General features: G+C 46.0%; 1 protein-coding gene across 15 annotated transcripts in view; it reads left to right on the top strand.

The window, feature by feature from the left end:
* The window catches only part of ATXN7L1 (ataxin 7 like 1), a 255418-nt gene that overhangs the window by 202310 nt on the left and 37019 nt on the right, over positions 1 to 16089 (top strand). For all 15 annotated transcript variants that reach the window (XM_081535893.1, XM_081535892.1, XM_081535891.1 and 12 more), the window contains one exon: positions 7221 to 7443. In XM_081535893.1, coding sequence (XP_081392019.1) covers positions 7221 to 7443 — 223 coding nt within the window. The remainder of the gene's footprint in view (positions 1 to 7220; positions 7444 to 16089) is intronic.

Below are 16089 nucleotides of genomic sequence, written 5' to 3'. Positions count from 1 at the left end.
TTGTGGAGACACCAGGACTCTCCACACAGTGTCTGCCAGCCCCCTGCTCATCTGGTCTCTGGGATGGCACCCTGGATGGTGGCACCTAACCATTCACAGTGAAGCAGGTGGTCTTAGAACAGTTGGTGACACAGGCAGGGCTCCGAATCTCCTGTAATGGAAATGCAAAACAGTAAAAGGATTTGGTTTTTTATTTCTTTGGTCCTGGGGTCCCCAACTCTTTGGGGTTGAGGTCTCAGGCTGTGGCTGGCTGATACCTTAAAAGATGCCAATTAGGTGTTTCCCAACCCCCCTCCCTGGGGCCGTCAGGTGCCCTGCTGAAATGCCCATACTCACTGGGGAGGAGAGGTGTGTCCAGCAGCCCTCCAGGTGCTCCCTGCCCACGACAGCATCTTCCAGGACTCAAGGTGATAGAGCCCAGACTGTGAAGGCATCCCCAGGTGTAATGTTTCCTAGCTCCATGAACTCAGTCAGCTTGTCTCTCTGACCTCAGTTTCTTCTTCTATAGAACTGATATAATAATTGCACATCTCTCAGAGTGTTGCAAGAACTAAATACTATAAGATAATCCAAGTGTTTCATAGAGTTCTTCTTTCATAGAATTCTTTCCATTGGCACATGGAAAAATCTTAGTAAGTTATTATTATTTTTGGTCAAAGGACAAAAAGGGTGAGAGTAGAGGTTGTTGATACAACATCAATCACTGAGATTGTTATTGATGTAGTGGACACTTAATTCTGCATGAGTGATTTCCTGTTTTCACTTCGGTAGGTAACTGGTACTCACAATCAGCCTCAGCACAATAGATTGCTTTGGTCTTTCTGTTCCACAATCTAGAAAGAAATGTGTTTTAAGAACGATAGCCTTTTTCACTTTGGGAACTATACCTCAAAGAAATAATCCTGAATGACTTTTTAACTAAATTGTAAAAAAAAAGAAGAAAGAAAAAAAGGTCAGACAGTAAGTAGTAAGAGAAAAACTAAGTAGTCTACAACATGTCAGTGATTAAATATTCTCCAGGCAAGAATACTGGAGTGGGTAGCCATTCCCTTCTCCAAGGGATCTTCCTGAGCCAGGGATCAAACCCAGGTCTCCTGCATTGCGGGAAGATTCTTTATTGTCTGAGCCACCAGGGAAGCCCTGATTAAATATTACCTAACCATTTTAAATGACCTATATATGGGAATTAGAAACATATAAGTAGCATAACGTAAGTTGAAAAAGAATAATCCAAGGTATTGATTGATTACAGTTTTGTTAATGCATCTATAGAAATAGAGGAAAACAGAATGGGAAAGACTAGAGATCTCTTCAAGAAAATTAGAGATACCAAGGGAACATTTCATGCAAAGATGGGCTCGATAAACGACACAAATGGTATGGACCTAACAGAAGCAGAAGATATTAAGAAGAGGTGGCAAGAATACACAGAAGAACTGTACAGAAAAGATCTTCATGACCCAGATAATCACAATGGTGTGATCACTCACCTAGAGCCAGACATCCTGGAATGTGAAGTCAAGTGGGCCTTAGAAAGCATCACTACGAACAAAGCTAGTGGAGGTGATGGAATTCCAGTTGAGCTATTTCAAATCCTCAAAGATGATGCTGTGAAAGTGCTGCACTCGATATGCCAGCAAATCTGGAAAACTCAGCAGTGGCCACAGGACTGGAAAAGGTCAGTTTTCATTCCAATCTCAAAGAAAGGCAATGCCAAAGAATGCTCAAACTACCACACAATTGCACTCATCTCACATGCTAGTAAAGTAATGCTCAAAATTCTCCAAGCCAGGCTTCAGCAATACATGAACCGTGAACTTCCCGATGTTCAAGCTGGTTTTAGAAAAGGCAGAGGAACCAGACATCAAATTGCCAACATCCGCTGGATCATCAAAAAAGCAAGAGAGTTCCAGAAAAACATCTATGTCTGCTTTATTGACTATGCCAAAGTCTTTGACTGTGTGGATCACAATAAACTGTGGAAAATTCTGAAAGAGATGGGAATATCAGACCATCTGACCTGTCTCTTGAGAAACCTGTATGCAGGTCAGGAAGCAACAGTTAGAACTGGACATGGGACAACAGACTGGTTCCAAATAGGAAAAGAAGTACGTCAAGGCTGTATATTGTCACCCTGCTTATTTAACTTATATGCAGAGTACATCATGAGAAACGCTGGGCTGGAAGAAACACAAGCTGGAATCAAGATTGCCAGGAGAAATATCAATAACCTCATATATGCAGATGACACCACCCTTATGGCAGAAAGCAAAGAAGAACTAAAGAGCCTCTTGATGAAAGTGAAAGAGGATAGTGAAAAAGTTGGCTTAAAGCTCCGCGTTCAGAAAAGTAAGATCATGGCATCTGGTCCCATCACTTCATGGAAAGTAGATAGGGAAACAAGTGGAAACAGTGTCAGACTTTATTTTTTGGGGCTCCAAAATCACTACTGATGGTGATGGCAGCCATGAAATTAAAAGACGCTTACTCCTTGAAAGAAGGTTATGGCCAACCTAGACATCATATTAAAAGGCAGAGACATTACTTTGCCAACAAAGGTCCATCTAGTCAAGACTATGGTTTTTCCAGTGGTCATGTATGGATGTGAGAGTTGGATGGTGAAGAAAGCTGAGCACCAAAGAATTGATGCTTTTGAACTGTGGTGTTGGAGAAGACTCTTGAGAGTCCCTTGGTCTACAAGAAGATCCAACCAGGCTATCCTAAAGGAGATCAGTCATGGTTGTTCATTGGAAGGACTGATGTTGAAGCTGAAACTCCAATACTTTGGCCACCTCATGTGAAGAGTTGACTCATTGGAAAAGACCCTAATGCTGGGAAGGATTGGGGGCAGGAGGAGAAGGGGACAACAGAGGATGAGATGGTTGGATGGCATCACCAACTTGATGGACCTGGGTTTGGGTAAACTCCGGGAGTTGATAATGGACAGGGAGACCTGGCATGCTGCGATTCATGGGGTCGCAAAGAGTTGGACACGACTGAGTGACTGAACTGAACTGATATATTAACAAAGAATGAGAAAATTTGGAGGAAAAAGATTTTTTTCTCTGAGATTTATCTGTGGAATCTTTTAACAGTGGGTAAAAAATACAATGTTCTTTAAACTGTTTCTGGGCAAAGCAAATGTAATTAGAATAATTATAGGGATCCACCTGAGGCAATCCCTTGACCAAAACGGTGGGGGGGGGAGGGCGGGGGGGGAGGGGTATGAGTAAACCCAATGTAGGTGAGTTCTTGTATTATGATTGTGATGTGAATGTGAAACACTTTACCCAGAGACATTCCACCTGCCTGGCAACATCTTTCTACAAGAAACCAAGACTGTCTTTCCCATCACCAGCCCACCCACTTCTCTGACAAGGTTGTCACAGACTAGAGAAACAGATTGGATAGGTATTACGTCTTTCTGAAAAATCTACTCAAAAATAGACTCTGCCCTACCCAAACATCAGTACTACCCATTTTCAAAAGTTTACCCAAATGAAGTAAGTGTGATGCTTATCTCCTAAGTGAAGCTCCAGTCACTTTGACACTGTTTCCCCACTTACATAGGCTTTGTCACCTGCACCATGGCTGGTAAGCTCCTTCTCAAAGCTGAGGGAAAAAAGTACAGGTCTGTTTGTGGAATACCTTGAAGATGTGACAGATTTAATTCAGTCTGATCAACACAGAACAGTTTTGCAAATAGGAAATACTGCTTCAATCTCTTTATTATGATACAGAAATCTCCCAGTTAAAACAAAAGGAGGGTGAAGGGCTGTCTTCCAAATTTGATGAGTATTCTCTTGTATACAATTTGTTCTTTCAATTGGTCATTCAAGAAAAAATTATATGGCTTCCCTCGTGGCTCAGATAGTAAAGAATCTGCCTGCAATGTGGGAGACCCCTGGGTTCAATCCCTGGGTCAGAAAGAACCCCTGGAGAAGGGAATATGTATATGGACTGAGCATGCACACACACACACACACACACACAAACACACACATGCGTGTGTGCTCAGTCACTTCAGTCGTGTCTGACTCTTTGTGACCCTATGCACTATAGCCCACCAGGCTCCTCTGTCTATGAGACTCTCCAGGCAAGAATACTAGAGTGGTTTGCCATGCCCTCCTCCAGGGGATCTTTCCAACCCAGGGATCAAAGCCACATCTCCTGTGCCTCCTGCACTGCAGATGGGTTCTTTACCCACTGAGCCACCTGGAAAGCCTATATGTGTATTGTGTGTGTGTGTGTGTGTGTGTGTGTGTGTGTGTATATATATATATATATATATATATATATATATATAAGTCTTTTTCTTCTCTCTCAAAGAAGGTTTAATTGATTTAATTTTTTCTGTGAGTTTAATAGCAGAATGTTTTGGCAGGGTCACTAATTGTCATTCTCTGGGGGTGATCTTGTAATCACTGATCTGGCCCATTCATTTGTCCTTAAGGTCACTCTTCCTTCTGATTTATCTTGCTCACTTGTATTATTTTCAGCTCTTAGTTTAACAGAATAAAAATTCTCTTCATTTTGAAGGCTTATCTCCCCCACCAGAACAGAGGAATATTTCTGCACATCCTTTCTCCCACTTCTGCCAGGTTGAGTACATGAAAGCAAATGAGTGAATAAAGTCTGCAGAAAAATCCAAAGCAGTAGTGGTAAAAATCAAGTCTTCTTTTAGTTTTGGAAACTTCTGCCAATAGAAAAAAATTGCTAAGCAAGACATTTCTAAGGGGCAGAAACAGCTATGAATTTGATGTGAGAAGAGTTGGTTCTGGTCTCAACCCTGCACACTGGTAACTGGTAACCTCTCTCACTGATAACCTCATCTGTCAACAAGCAGATCAAATGAGCTGACTTTTTAAGACTCGGTTCTAATCTTCAGTGATTCTAAGTCTTGCACTTCCTAATTTCTTGGCTTTGCATCTTGGTCACAGTACACCCCATTTCCTGCCTTCCTGAGAAGCAGCTCGGTCCCTGCCCACGGCATAGAGGCCCCATTCCTCTCACAGCCATTGGCCCTGACCTTGGCTAGTCACCTCCTGCTTTCTGGGTCTTTTTTGGCCAGTCAGCCATGAGGAGGGTGGAGACGGCTGGCTGCTTCCTGCCTGTCTCACAGGGGTTGTAAAGGCCAGTACAATTTTACAAAAGATGACTTCCTCCAAGGAAGATCCCACCTGAGTAAGATATTTCAATACTTTAGCTGTAATTGTTGCTATAACATTCAGGAGTCATAAGAGATGGGAAGAGAAGGAACAGGTGTAAGAGTGCCTTGTATACATGATAATGGAGTGGAAAGAGGCCTTCAAGGCCATCTAGGGACCCACTTCATTTACAGATACAAGCATGGAAACTGAGCAAGTTTAAGTGGTGAACTCCAGGTCATAAGCCTAATAATGGTGATGAAGTTGGAGCTGGCGCCTGAATCCCCTGGCTTTCAGCCCAGGGTCCTCTCTTCTACATCCAAACAGAGGTCCTAGAACTCTTGGTTTCCAAATCCTTCAATGTGATGCCTCTGGGAACTGCACATGTATGCAAGGCCTCTTCTTGATTCTGTGAAGAAAGACTCCCCAGTGAAGTTACTCAGTGCAGGCAACCTGTGAACCCTGGTCAGGCAAAAACAACCAACAATCAGATATGATCTCAAAAACCCACTTTCCCCTCCCAGTTCCCACTTCCTCAGAGGACTAGAGTCAGTCTGCTTGGAGACAACTTGGCAGCCTGCTGGGACCAGGGAGCATAGAGAAACCCCAAAGACTTGTCCTTGGTAGTCAGAGTCAGTCTGGCTTTCTTCTCCTGGTCAGAGTACCTAGAATAGCAGCCAGAAATATCTCCCTAATGAGAAAACCCTGAGACTCAGGCTGGAGGTGGAGGGACAGTGGGATCAGCCAGCTTTGCCCTCATCTTGTTCGTTATCACATTCAACCCAGATGTCCAGCTTTTTGATATCTGGTCTTTCGCATTAGGATATCTGTTATAATTTCATTTATTTATTTTATACATAGTAACTAGGTACTAACTGTTACATATGTGGGGCTCTGTGGTAGTTAAGAGGGAGCCAGAGGGGGCTTAGGATTTCAGAGCATTTGTCTTTTGGGAGGTTCAGGATTCCTTCCTGTAATTGTGTACAGAGTTTGGGGGCATTTTTCTTGGGAAGGGGTCTTTAATGTTTATCAAATCTGTTACCCTATCACAGATGGGAACCGCTGTAGTGGGTATGCACTAGAGCTCTGCCCCGGGCACTTGCTCTCCTGCATCCTCATCCCACCCATCGAGTTGAGACCTCAGATGACCAAGGGTGGACGAGTGGGGCAGGTCTGGTGTCCCTGGAACCTCAGGAAGCTGGACCTGGCTGCTTAAGTCCAGGCCCTGCTCCTGTGGATTCTGCCTCCATTGTTATGTCTTCCTGCAAGTCCTCACATGGCACCTGTGGCCCTGGGCCTCAGTGAGCCCTGGAGAGGCCACAGGGACATGTGGACAGAAGCTTGGCCACCTCCCAGATCTAGAGGACCCTTTCATTCAGCCCTGCAGGTCCTTGTGATTTCGGTGCTCCCACTAGGGGTCTTCCCAAGTGGCACTAGTGGTAAAGAACCTGCCTGCCAATGCAGGAGACATAAGAGATGCAGGTTCAATCCCTGGGTTGGGAAGATCCCTGGAGAAGGGAATGGCAGCCCACTCCAGTATTCTTGCCTGGAGAATCCCGTGGACAGGGGAGCCAGGCGGGCTACAGTCCATGGGGTTGCAAAAAGTCGGACATGACTGAAGTGACTTAACACATACTAGGGGTCAGGTTTGAGAAATTTCTGTTGGCTCTCTTAAAAGTCTTACCCTCCTCACTGCCCTGAGGGACCCTGTGGCCTCTGAGTGGCTGTCTGAGGATGACTAGGGTTGTGTGGTTCTCTCACTGTGCCCAGGTGACAGTCCCCTGGGGTCCCCTCTCTGTTCCCATCTGTGAAAATGATTTTGGAGGATTGCCTGGTAAATGCCTCCAGAGAACTGTGGTGCGAGTGCAGTGTGCCATTTTATACAGAAATTCAGAAGGTAATCACTGCTAGTTGGTGGGATAGGATGTCAAGCAAACTGTAGTCAGAACGGAGGCTCCAGGGGCCAACACTGCAAGATCAGCACTCTGCTCTCTGCCTGTTGTGCATGCTAGCGTGCATGTGACTCACTTGCTACAGATGACGTGCTGAGTTCTATTCTTTCTCCCCCTGTAGAGAGAAGACACGGTTCAATGTGTAGACCTTCTCCATCTCCGGCGTCTCCACCCTCCAATTCCAGGACATCACTAGCACAGGTGAAAACGAAAGCCTGTCTCAGTGGCCATAACTCTGCCAGCAGCTCCTCAAAGCCATTCAAAACGCCCAAAGACAATCTACTTACCTCCAGCAGCAAACAGCACACAATCTTTTCAGCGAAGGGATCAAGGGACAAAGCATGGTGAGTGTTGGCTGGGTGCTGGCAGCTGGCTGACTGTTCTTGCAGCTTGTCCCTGTGACCACAGGAAGCAGTGCCTACTCATTGTCTTTGTTCCTGGGCATCGTGTCCAGGAATCAGGGGAAGTGGGGAGAAAAGGGACAGAAAACCATCGTGATGGGATAAGAAACCTAAACACTGGAGAGAACCAGGAACCTTAAAGGACCGTCTGCCTGACAGGGTGATTTTTTCCACTCCTGAGAGCGGAGGCAAGTTGTGTCTAAGAAGAGAGTAAACAGAGAAATATTCCTCAGTTACACGGTCACCTCTCAATTTTCTGCCCCAGTGAAGAGACGTGTTGGTATAAATAATCAAAACCACAGCCAGTCCGCCCAGCAGGGAGTGAGGCCATGGTCCTGCCCAGGGCCCTGGAAGGCAGGACACCCCCCCACACACAGAGGCCCCATCACAAGCAGCCTGGTCTCCGCTCCGTGAAGTAACTGCCAACAGGGGCAGGTAATTGGGAGCTGACCACAGGAGGAAGAGAGGAAATCCAAAGAGAATGTCGCCGCTTTGATGGGGTGGGAGAGGGCTGGCTGCAGGTGACTGTGAAAAATCAGAGGCTTTTAATTCACTTTTTTTTATCTCCATCTTTACGGAAAAGTCAGAAAAGGTTACCTGTGGAATGGACAGATAGAAAACCAAACGGAAAACGAGGACAGGAAGCAGAAGATGAGTATCTTCAAATGCCAAGAGCCCTTAGGGACCGGCTTAGTACAGAGCCTCCAGCCTTATCTTGCTGGCCTTGTGAAGGCAGACGAGGGATAAGTATGGAGATTGTTCATCTATATGTTTAAAGAGGAAGAAGTCTTCTGTTAATTCATGCTAGTTAATTACACTTACATTCATAGCTGGGAAAGCTGTGGGCAAAAGTCATCATCAATTGGTTTGTCACTGCACGTGGGAAATTATGATGACTTTGTAAAGAGCTAATTGTGCCAGATCAACTGAGGAGCCTCTTAAGACAGAGAGGAAGGGTTCAGACGTGGCTGTCAAGAAGGGGAGTCACCTGTCGTGCAGCCAGGGTTCACAGCCAGGCTTTGCTCTCTTCCGAGTGTTAGGATCTCCATGCTGTAGGACGTGACTGTAACTGGTTAGGGAAGAGCTAGCCTATGAGTGATGCTGGTGGCCTTTGGGCCTGCCTGCTGGTCACCTGAGTGTCCCTCTTGTGGTGACCTCGGAGAGCACCTGAAAGGTTGTTTGCCAAGGCATCATCTGGTGTCCTGATATAAGTGCTTCCTGAATCACTGCCTGTATACAGATTTCAGCTGGTGACCTTGGGCAAGTGGCTTGATTTTGGTGTGCCTCAGTTTTCCTCATGTATAAATAAGGAATGCAGTTAATGATATCTGCCCCACGGGATTTTGTCTATCCCCATGAGGATGGCTTCTCTTGTGGCTCAGCTAGTAAAGAATCCGCCTGCAATGCAGGAGACCTGGGATTGATCCCTGGGGTGGGAAGATCCCCTGGAGAGCGGAGGAAGGAAAGGCTATTCACTCCAGTATTCTTGCCTGGAGAATTCCATGGACTATGTAGTCCATGGGGTCGCAAAGAGTTGGACATGATTAAGTGACTTTCACTTTCACTTTCATGAGGATGTAGTAATCTAAGTTTTTTAAAAGCATCAAATGTGATGTCTGGAGCAGAGCACACAGTCAATAAATATGATGATCATGTTATCATTATCACTATTGTCACATGTGCCAAAGACCAGAACTCCTATAACCAGGGATACAGGTTGAGAAGCAAAATCTCCTGGTAAAAGTAGAGAGATGGTTCTTCAGACTCAGACTGAAGTTGAAAATGGAAAAAGATAACTGTTGATTCAGAGTCTAGAAATGAGCTCTAGAGCAACCAAATGAGGGAAACTGGGTCAAGGCTCATGGGGAGTAAGTTAAGAGGAGACTTGGGGGTCACAGATCACAGTGTGAATGCTGTAAATGATAAACATGGTCCCCAAGGGTGAGACACAGCACCAAGAATTCTCCTAGGAAACAAGACTTCAGGAGGACCACTGGGGTTAGATCAGCCACCATGTTTGGGTCACACCAACTAGCCTGCACTTACTAAGCCCTGCTCTGGGCAAGGCCCCTTCAGCTAGAGATAGAAGGTGGTTTTGAGAGAATCTGAAGATACTAGCCAGGGTCCAAAGAAAGACAATCAAAAGGATTGCAAGGGGAGAAATAGCCATTCTGAGAAAAGGACTCCAAAAACTACAGCACTGACCTTGTGTGAAGAGCAGAAAGGTCCTGGGTGACCTACCTGACTGCAAGTAGGTGGATATTCTAGACAGATCAAGGGATGCAGGACCAGTGAGACTGAGCATTGAAGCAGCAGCCTCCTGACTGCTCTCATCTCTGGTCAGTCCGTCCCCTGCCCACCAACGCCAGCGAGGTGTATCGGAGGGCTGGGAATAGTTGATTTGGTGGCTTCCAGGGCCTACCTCAGTTCAGGAAGGCTTCCCTAGAGGGCTGTGTGGGAGAAGCACTGGCCAACAGACAAGAAAAGCCAATTTAAGTCCCAGCTTGGCCACTAACATTCTGCATGACCCTGACCAAGTCATTTAACTTCTCTAAGTCTTATTTTCAAGCCTGAATATTTTGTAATTTTTAATTCACAGTCCTCAAAACTTCTCCAAGTTTCTTAATTGTCTACTGAGTTTGAGTTAGAATCTCAGCCCATTATATACTATAGATCCCATTCTAGTGGGTGCCTGAAGTGGGGAGAAAGCAGAGGCAAGGCTGAATCCCCCTTTAAAAGCCAAACAGCTACATCTAGAAGGAGGTTTATCTATAAACACCCTCTACAAACTGGCTGCAAACCCCTTAATCCAGTTGTGCTCATTCGATACTATCCCTTTACTCTAGCTTCCCCACCATGTCTTCCCTTGGTCCCTTTACCCAAAACATCCATCGATCTTTATTCAATTTAACATTTAATGAGCACCTACTGTAACACTATGTCCCAGCTCTGTAACAGTCCCTAAGGATGTACAGGGCTTGTCACCTGTGGCACCTTTGTGCAAGCTGAAAAAAAAAGCCTGGATACAGCCCTGGACCAGAGAGCACAATTGGCTAATGACCATCATCCCTTACTCACTTCCTCAGCCTGACATCTAGTGAAGTGCACAACCTGCACAACTGTACACTGTGCCTTGGTGACACAAAATTAAATAAGAGACACTGTCCTAGAAAGTCTGTAAAAGGAAACAATAGCCAACACAGAGTACAGTGTGATAGGAGCTAAGACTTTGGTGGCACAGAAGAAAGGCACCTAACCCAGGCCGAGGACTCATAAAAGGTTTTTCAGAAGAGGCCACACTTGAGCTGAATTTGAAGGATAAATAGGAATTAAACTAGACAAAGAAAACTGGACTAGAATGGCAAATCTTATATTGATATAGATTATGTATATGTATATAGTACACACACATACATATATAAATCTAATAATATATTTTTAACCACAATTTTTTAAAATCCTTTTTTTTAATAAGAAAATGGGGATGATGTCCTAGGCAAAGGAAACAGAACATACAGAGGTACTTGTTTGTCAGGAGAGGCAGGTGATGAAACTGAATAGGTGAATGAGGGCCAGATTATAAAATTCCTCGTATGAGGTAAATTTAGGAATCTGGACTTCACCCTGAAAGCTGCATGGAGCTGTGAGAGGAGTGGTTTTAAGGGGTAGTAAGATCCCCATGGCAGCAGTATGAAGGTGGCTTGAGGGGCCACTTGGGAAGCAGCCACAACAGTGAAAATGCTTTTGTATGACCCAGGTCGGGCATGATGACAGCCTGGACCCAGACAGCAGTAGTGGACGTGTGCGGAAGGGACCAGTTGGGAGATACTGAGGAAAGCTCCACAGGACTTTGGGGCTGGTTGTGTTAGGGCTTGTAGTACAAAGGAAGAGTTTAGGGTAGTGTTTCTGGCCTGAATAGCTGAGTGACTGGTCCTGCCACTTCCTCAAGAGAAGGACAGAAAGGACCAGCGTCTAGGGTGGGGAGGGAAGGAGGAGTTCAGCTAGGGAGTCAGTGGAGTTTGAAGTATCTGAGAAACATCCGTGTGGAGATGTCTGCTGGGTATTGAGTGTCTGGAACCAGAGATCGGGAAAGAAGCCTGGGCTGGGAATGGGGATTTGAGAGTTGTCAGCGTAGACGTGGGCATTGAAGCAGTGATACAGATGGGATTTCCCTAGCAGATACAGGGCTTGAGAAGAGCAGGGGCCAAGGGCAGGGCCCTGGAGAATGGGGGCTGGGCAGAGCGGAGTGGGGGGGGTGGCTGTCCCTTCTCTCCTGGCTCAAACCCTCACTGCTCTTCACTGCCTATCCCAGGGACCACCTTCTTCTCAAAGTCTTTCTCTCTCATTCTCTTCCTTGTTACCAGCCACTTGATATACTGGCATCTCCTTTTAGTCCCCGCCGCTCTTCATTTTTGCCTTACCCATGCCTCTGTGATGTTGTAGATGAGACCTCTGTATTCCTTCTGCTCCGTGGTAATCGCAGGGCCTTTTATACAGCAGCTTCTTACACTCAGCAAACACAGTACCCTTGTCAGTAAATATTTGTTGAACTGAATGAAATAGATCTGACCATTGGAAAGGATCATAAGATTTCCATTCATGGAGACAGTTAACCCTTTATCTAGAATTGTCTAGACTGGCACTATCCAATCATGTATAATGTGTACCACACATGTAATTTGAAATTTTCTAGTAGCCATGCTGAAAAAAGTGATAAGAAATAAGGGAAATTAATTTTGAACAGTTTTATTAAACCTAATATAACAGTATTATCAATATATAATCAGTGAGAGAGTTCATTTTTTTCCCCAAAATCCTCAAAACCTTGTGTGTGTTTTACACTTAGAGCATATCTCAATTTGTACACTAAAATTTCATTGGAAATACTTGCTCCATATTTAGATTGCATTTTAATAGATAATGATTATAAAATAGATTTGTGTACCCACGTTGTTCCAAAATATAATTAAAACATTTCCTAATAACTGAATCAAGTACCTATTTTTAAATTGTGAATTAAAGTTAAATAAAAGTTAACATCAGATCCTCAGCCACATCTTAAGCCCCTCTCCTCTAGTTCATCTTAAGTGCTCTATCAGATAGCACAGACCTGGACACCTGGGCCAGGTGACCCTGGGTGGGTTCCTCTGGTTCTTTGATTTACAGGTGTGTGAAGGTGACTCCTCAGATCTCTTTAATGTTATACTTCCTGACAGGAGTTGTTAAATTCCCAGATGGAAGGAACCCTCCTGCTTTCTCATATTCACCTGCTGCTCCTGGGGGTGCCGTGGGAGCGGAGCTGGAGGACCCAGTTTGGTCATGCAGAGAATCCCCTGCCCAAGCTCTGTTCCCTGCTTCCAGGAACTCTGAATCCAAAGGCCAAAGTGTAAGCTGTGCCTGCAGGTGGGGAATGTGGCTTTTAGATGAGGTTAGCAGCAGGTTAGGGTCGCCCTTTTCCAAGTAGCTCAAATTCACATGTCTGGCCATACAACACCACTCCTAAGTTCAGGACCACCTCCTGCCATCTCACATAAAGTTAAATGGTCCATGGGCTTGTTGTTTTCTCCCTTCTGTGCCTGGAGAGGTTAAAAAGTAACTGCATTAGAAGAGAAGAGGACACAGGGCATCCCTGAGCTATCAGCTTTGTCCCCTCTGCCAGCAACATTCAGGGTTTGCCCAGCACCCAGGCTCTCAGAGCCCCTCTCCTCTAGTTCACCAGTGGAGACCACCCCTGGGGAAGCCAGAGGCCAGAGAATATCCTGCCTGAAGTCCACAGAGCCCATAAAGGTGGAGGAAAGTGAGTAAAAGGGTTTTGTTCCCAGGTGGAAGATAAGAAGGAATTCTGACTAGTTGGCTCTTTACTTATGTCTGTGTTCTGCCAGGGGACCAGCTTCTTGTGACTTTTCCACCTGCTGCCGCCTCAGCCTCCCTGGTCCAGCCTGATGGGCTGATGGGGGAGCTCAAATTTGCAAAGCCACTGATGTGGGTGGGAACAGGGAGGAGGTTTTCCTCCCCTGCATGGCTGGTTGCCTCCTCTTTGGGCCTTATCAACCCACTCATGTGTGCTGAATGCTAAATGTGCTCAGCTATTAAAAATGCAGGAGATGAGCCTGCTGCTCCAGAAGGAAAATGAGCCAGAGCAAAAGAAAAATCAGCAGGCTCTCGGTTTCCCTGCATGTGCCTGGCAGCGGGTGGGGGAGGGCCCCCCTCCTCAAGGAGGCAGGACTCCTGTAGGTGCTTAGGATGGGAGGTGTGTCCTCCTGGGCAGTGGGAGCTGGGGGCTAGGAGCACTGGAAACTCTGTGGAGCAGGAAGTGATAACTTGAGAGGCTCTGCCAGGTGCCCTGGGAGAAAGGCGGCTGGCTTATTGCTCTTGCTTGGCATTGGTGTGAACTGGGGGCACGACCATAGCTCAGTATTGATAGCTCCCACAGGACGTAGGGAGTCATCTCAGGATTTAGCTGAGGCTGGGGAATTCTAGAGACTCAAAGGACTGCAGACCCTCCAGGTGACCTGACTCCTCTGACTACCCCAGATCCCACAGCCTGATTCTTGCAGTGGCCCTGCCCTGCTCAGAACTCTTCAGTGGCTCTCGGGTGTTTGACTGCAGAAGTTTAACCCCTTTGGAGGTAGATATATGATCTGGCATTTCTCCACTTGTCTAACTGCTACTGCCAGTGTTTTAACCCCTTCGTTTCATATTCCAGGTGTCCCGATCTCATTGAAGCTCCTCTGCAGGCCTCCGTGTGTTGGTGTGTGCTGTTTCGCCTAACAGCAGCAGCCTTCTTGCCTGTCCCTTTTTGTTGTTGTTCAGTTGCTAAGTCATGTCGGACTCTTTGGAACCCCATGGGCTGCAGCACACCAGGCTTCCCTGTCCTTCAACATCTCCCAGAGTTTGCTCAAACTCATGTCTATTAAGTCTGTGATGCATGTCCCTACATATGCCTAAAATCTCTGCATGAGTATTGCTTCCTCCATGAAGCCTTCCTGGACTTTTTATACAGATTGAGATGCTCCTTCTTCTAAGCTTTCATTAACACTCAAGATGCCAGTATAAGAGCTACCATCATACATGGTACTTATTTGCATCTCTATCCTCCTTTGCCCCCTGCTACATCCCCATTTTTTAGCATGGAATTTGGCATCCAGCAGATGTTTCATAAACAAATATGTGATGAGTGAGTGAACGAATGAAGGAGTCTGTGAAACTGAAACTGCTCCTTTGCCTTCTTTTTCCTCACAGAGATTTTTCTGATGCTAAAGGAAACAGCAGGTATAAATAATGATCTTTTGAGTTCTTAAAATCAGGGTGCCATGTGCCATTGTGGAATTCTTTTTCCCTGTTACAATTATAAGAGTTAGGAATGGAGAACTAGGTCCTAAGTGATAAAAAGGAAAAACCCTCTGTGCTCTGGCAAGAAGGGAAAGGTAATTTCTTTTAAGTTAGAGGCAACAATTACAGTCATACCAACAACACAACCCCTGCATGTCATGTCCCAGGATGTTATAAAGAACACCCTGATCAGAAGGGAAGTGAAGAGGTGGCATGGCGTTCCACAGAAGTCCCTCCCTGGACTCCTGCTTACAGATCCAGCCCCTCGCACAAGAAATGGGTGGGGGGGGGGGGACATCCGGAGGCCAGTTTTTGCCCCTAGTGGTTCAGGTGTGGGTGTCAGGCAAGAAGGAGTGAGGCAGAGGATGAGGGGCAGAAAGCAGGTGGCCTGAAGAAGTAGATGGAGGTTACTGTGATGAGCCACAGAAGAAAGAGTAGAAATAGAAAGGGCAGGTGGGTACGAGGATGGGGGGGGGGCAGGTTAGAAGATGCAGGCATCCAGAGGGCATAATATCTCTGCCAGGACAGGGAGGCATCTGAAAATTAACCATCTAAGTGCTGCCTGTTCCCTCAGTTTCAGAAGAACAAAGGACAGCTCCTTGGGTGTAAACTCAACTTATCTTGTCAAGTTACAGAAGTGCTCAAAAATAGGGGCTAGATGGGATTTCCCTGGCAATCCAGTGGTTAAGACTCGGTGCTTTCACTGCAGGGGATGAGGGTTAGATCCTTAGGGAACTAAGATCCTGCATGCCATGTGGTGTGGCCAAAAATAAATGAATAAATGTTAATAAGGACTAGAATCTAAGGAGGAAAATATACTCTAGGACAACTAGGGTGGGAAAAGAAATGATATGTTGGGGGCAGGGGGGAGAGAGTCTGAGCCTAGAAAGCTAGTAACCATGGTCCTTCGTATCTGCAGAGGACATTGTCAGTTTTAGATGCCTTCATAGGCATTCATGCCTTTGTGCTACTCCTTTTTGAGCCTCAAGGCTGCTTGGTGATGAGATGAGGAAACAGAAGTCCAAGGTGATGAAGAGTTGGGCCTGAGATGACACACACAAAGCTGGACAGGGGTGGAGCTGGAGCTATGGTCAAGAGCCCTGCTCTTAGAGCACCGTGAAGTCAAGCCCCCTTGCCACCCCTCACTTTGCTGAATTAGTGTCCTGGGCCAGCCTTTCTAAGCCTTAGGTTCCTCATTTATAAATTGTGGGTGAGGAGGAAACATGACCTCCCGTGTGTGGGCACAGCCTACCACCC

The sequence above is a fragment of the Giraffa tippelskirchi genome, chromosome 10, assembly GCF_054371585.1.
Source record: "Giraffa tippelskirchi isolate mGirTip1 chromosome 10, T2T-mGirTip1v1.2.pri, whole genome shotgun sequence".
Lineage (NCBI taxonomy): Eukaryota > Metazoa > Chordata > Mammalia > Artiodactyla > Giraffidae > Giraffa > Giraffa tippelskirchi.
The sequence above is the reverse complement of the archived record's forward strand: the minus strand, read 5'-3'. Positions and strand labels throughout refer to the sequence as shown.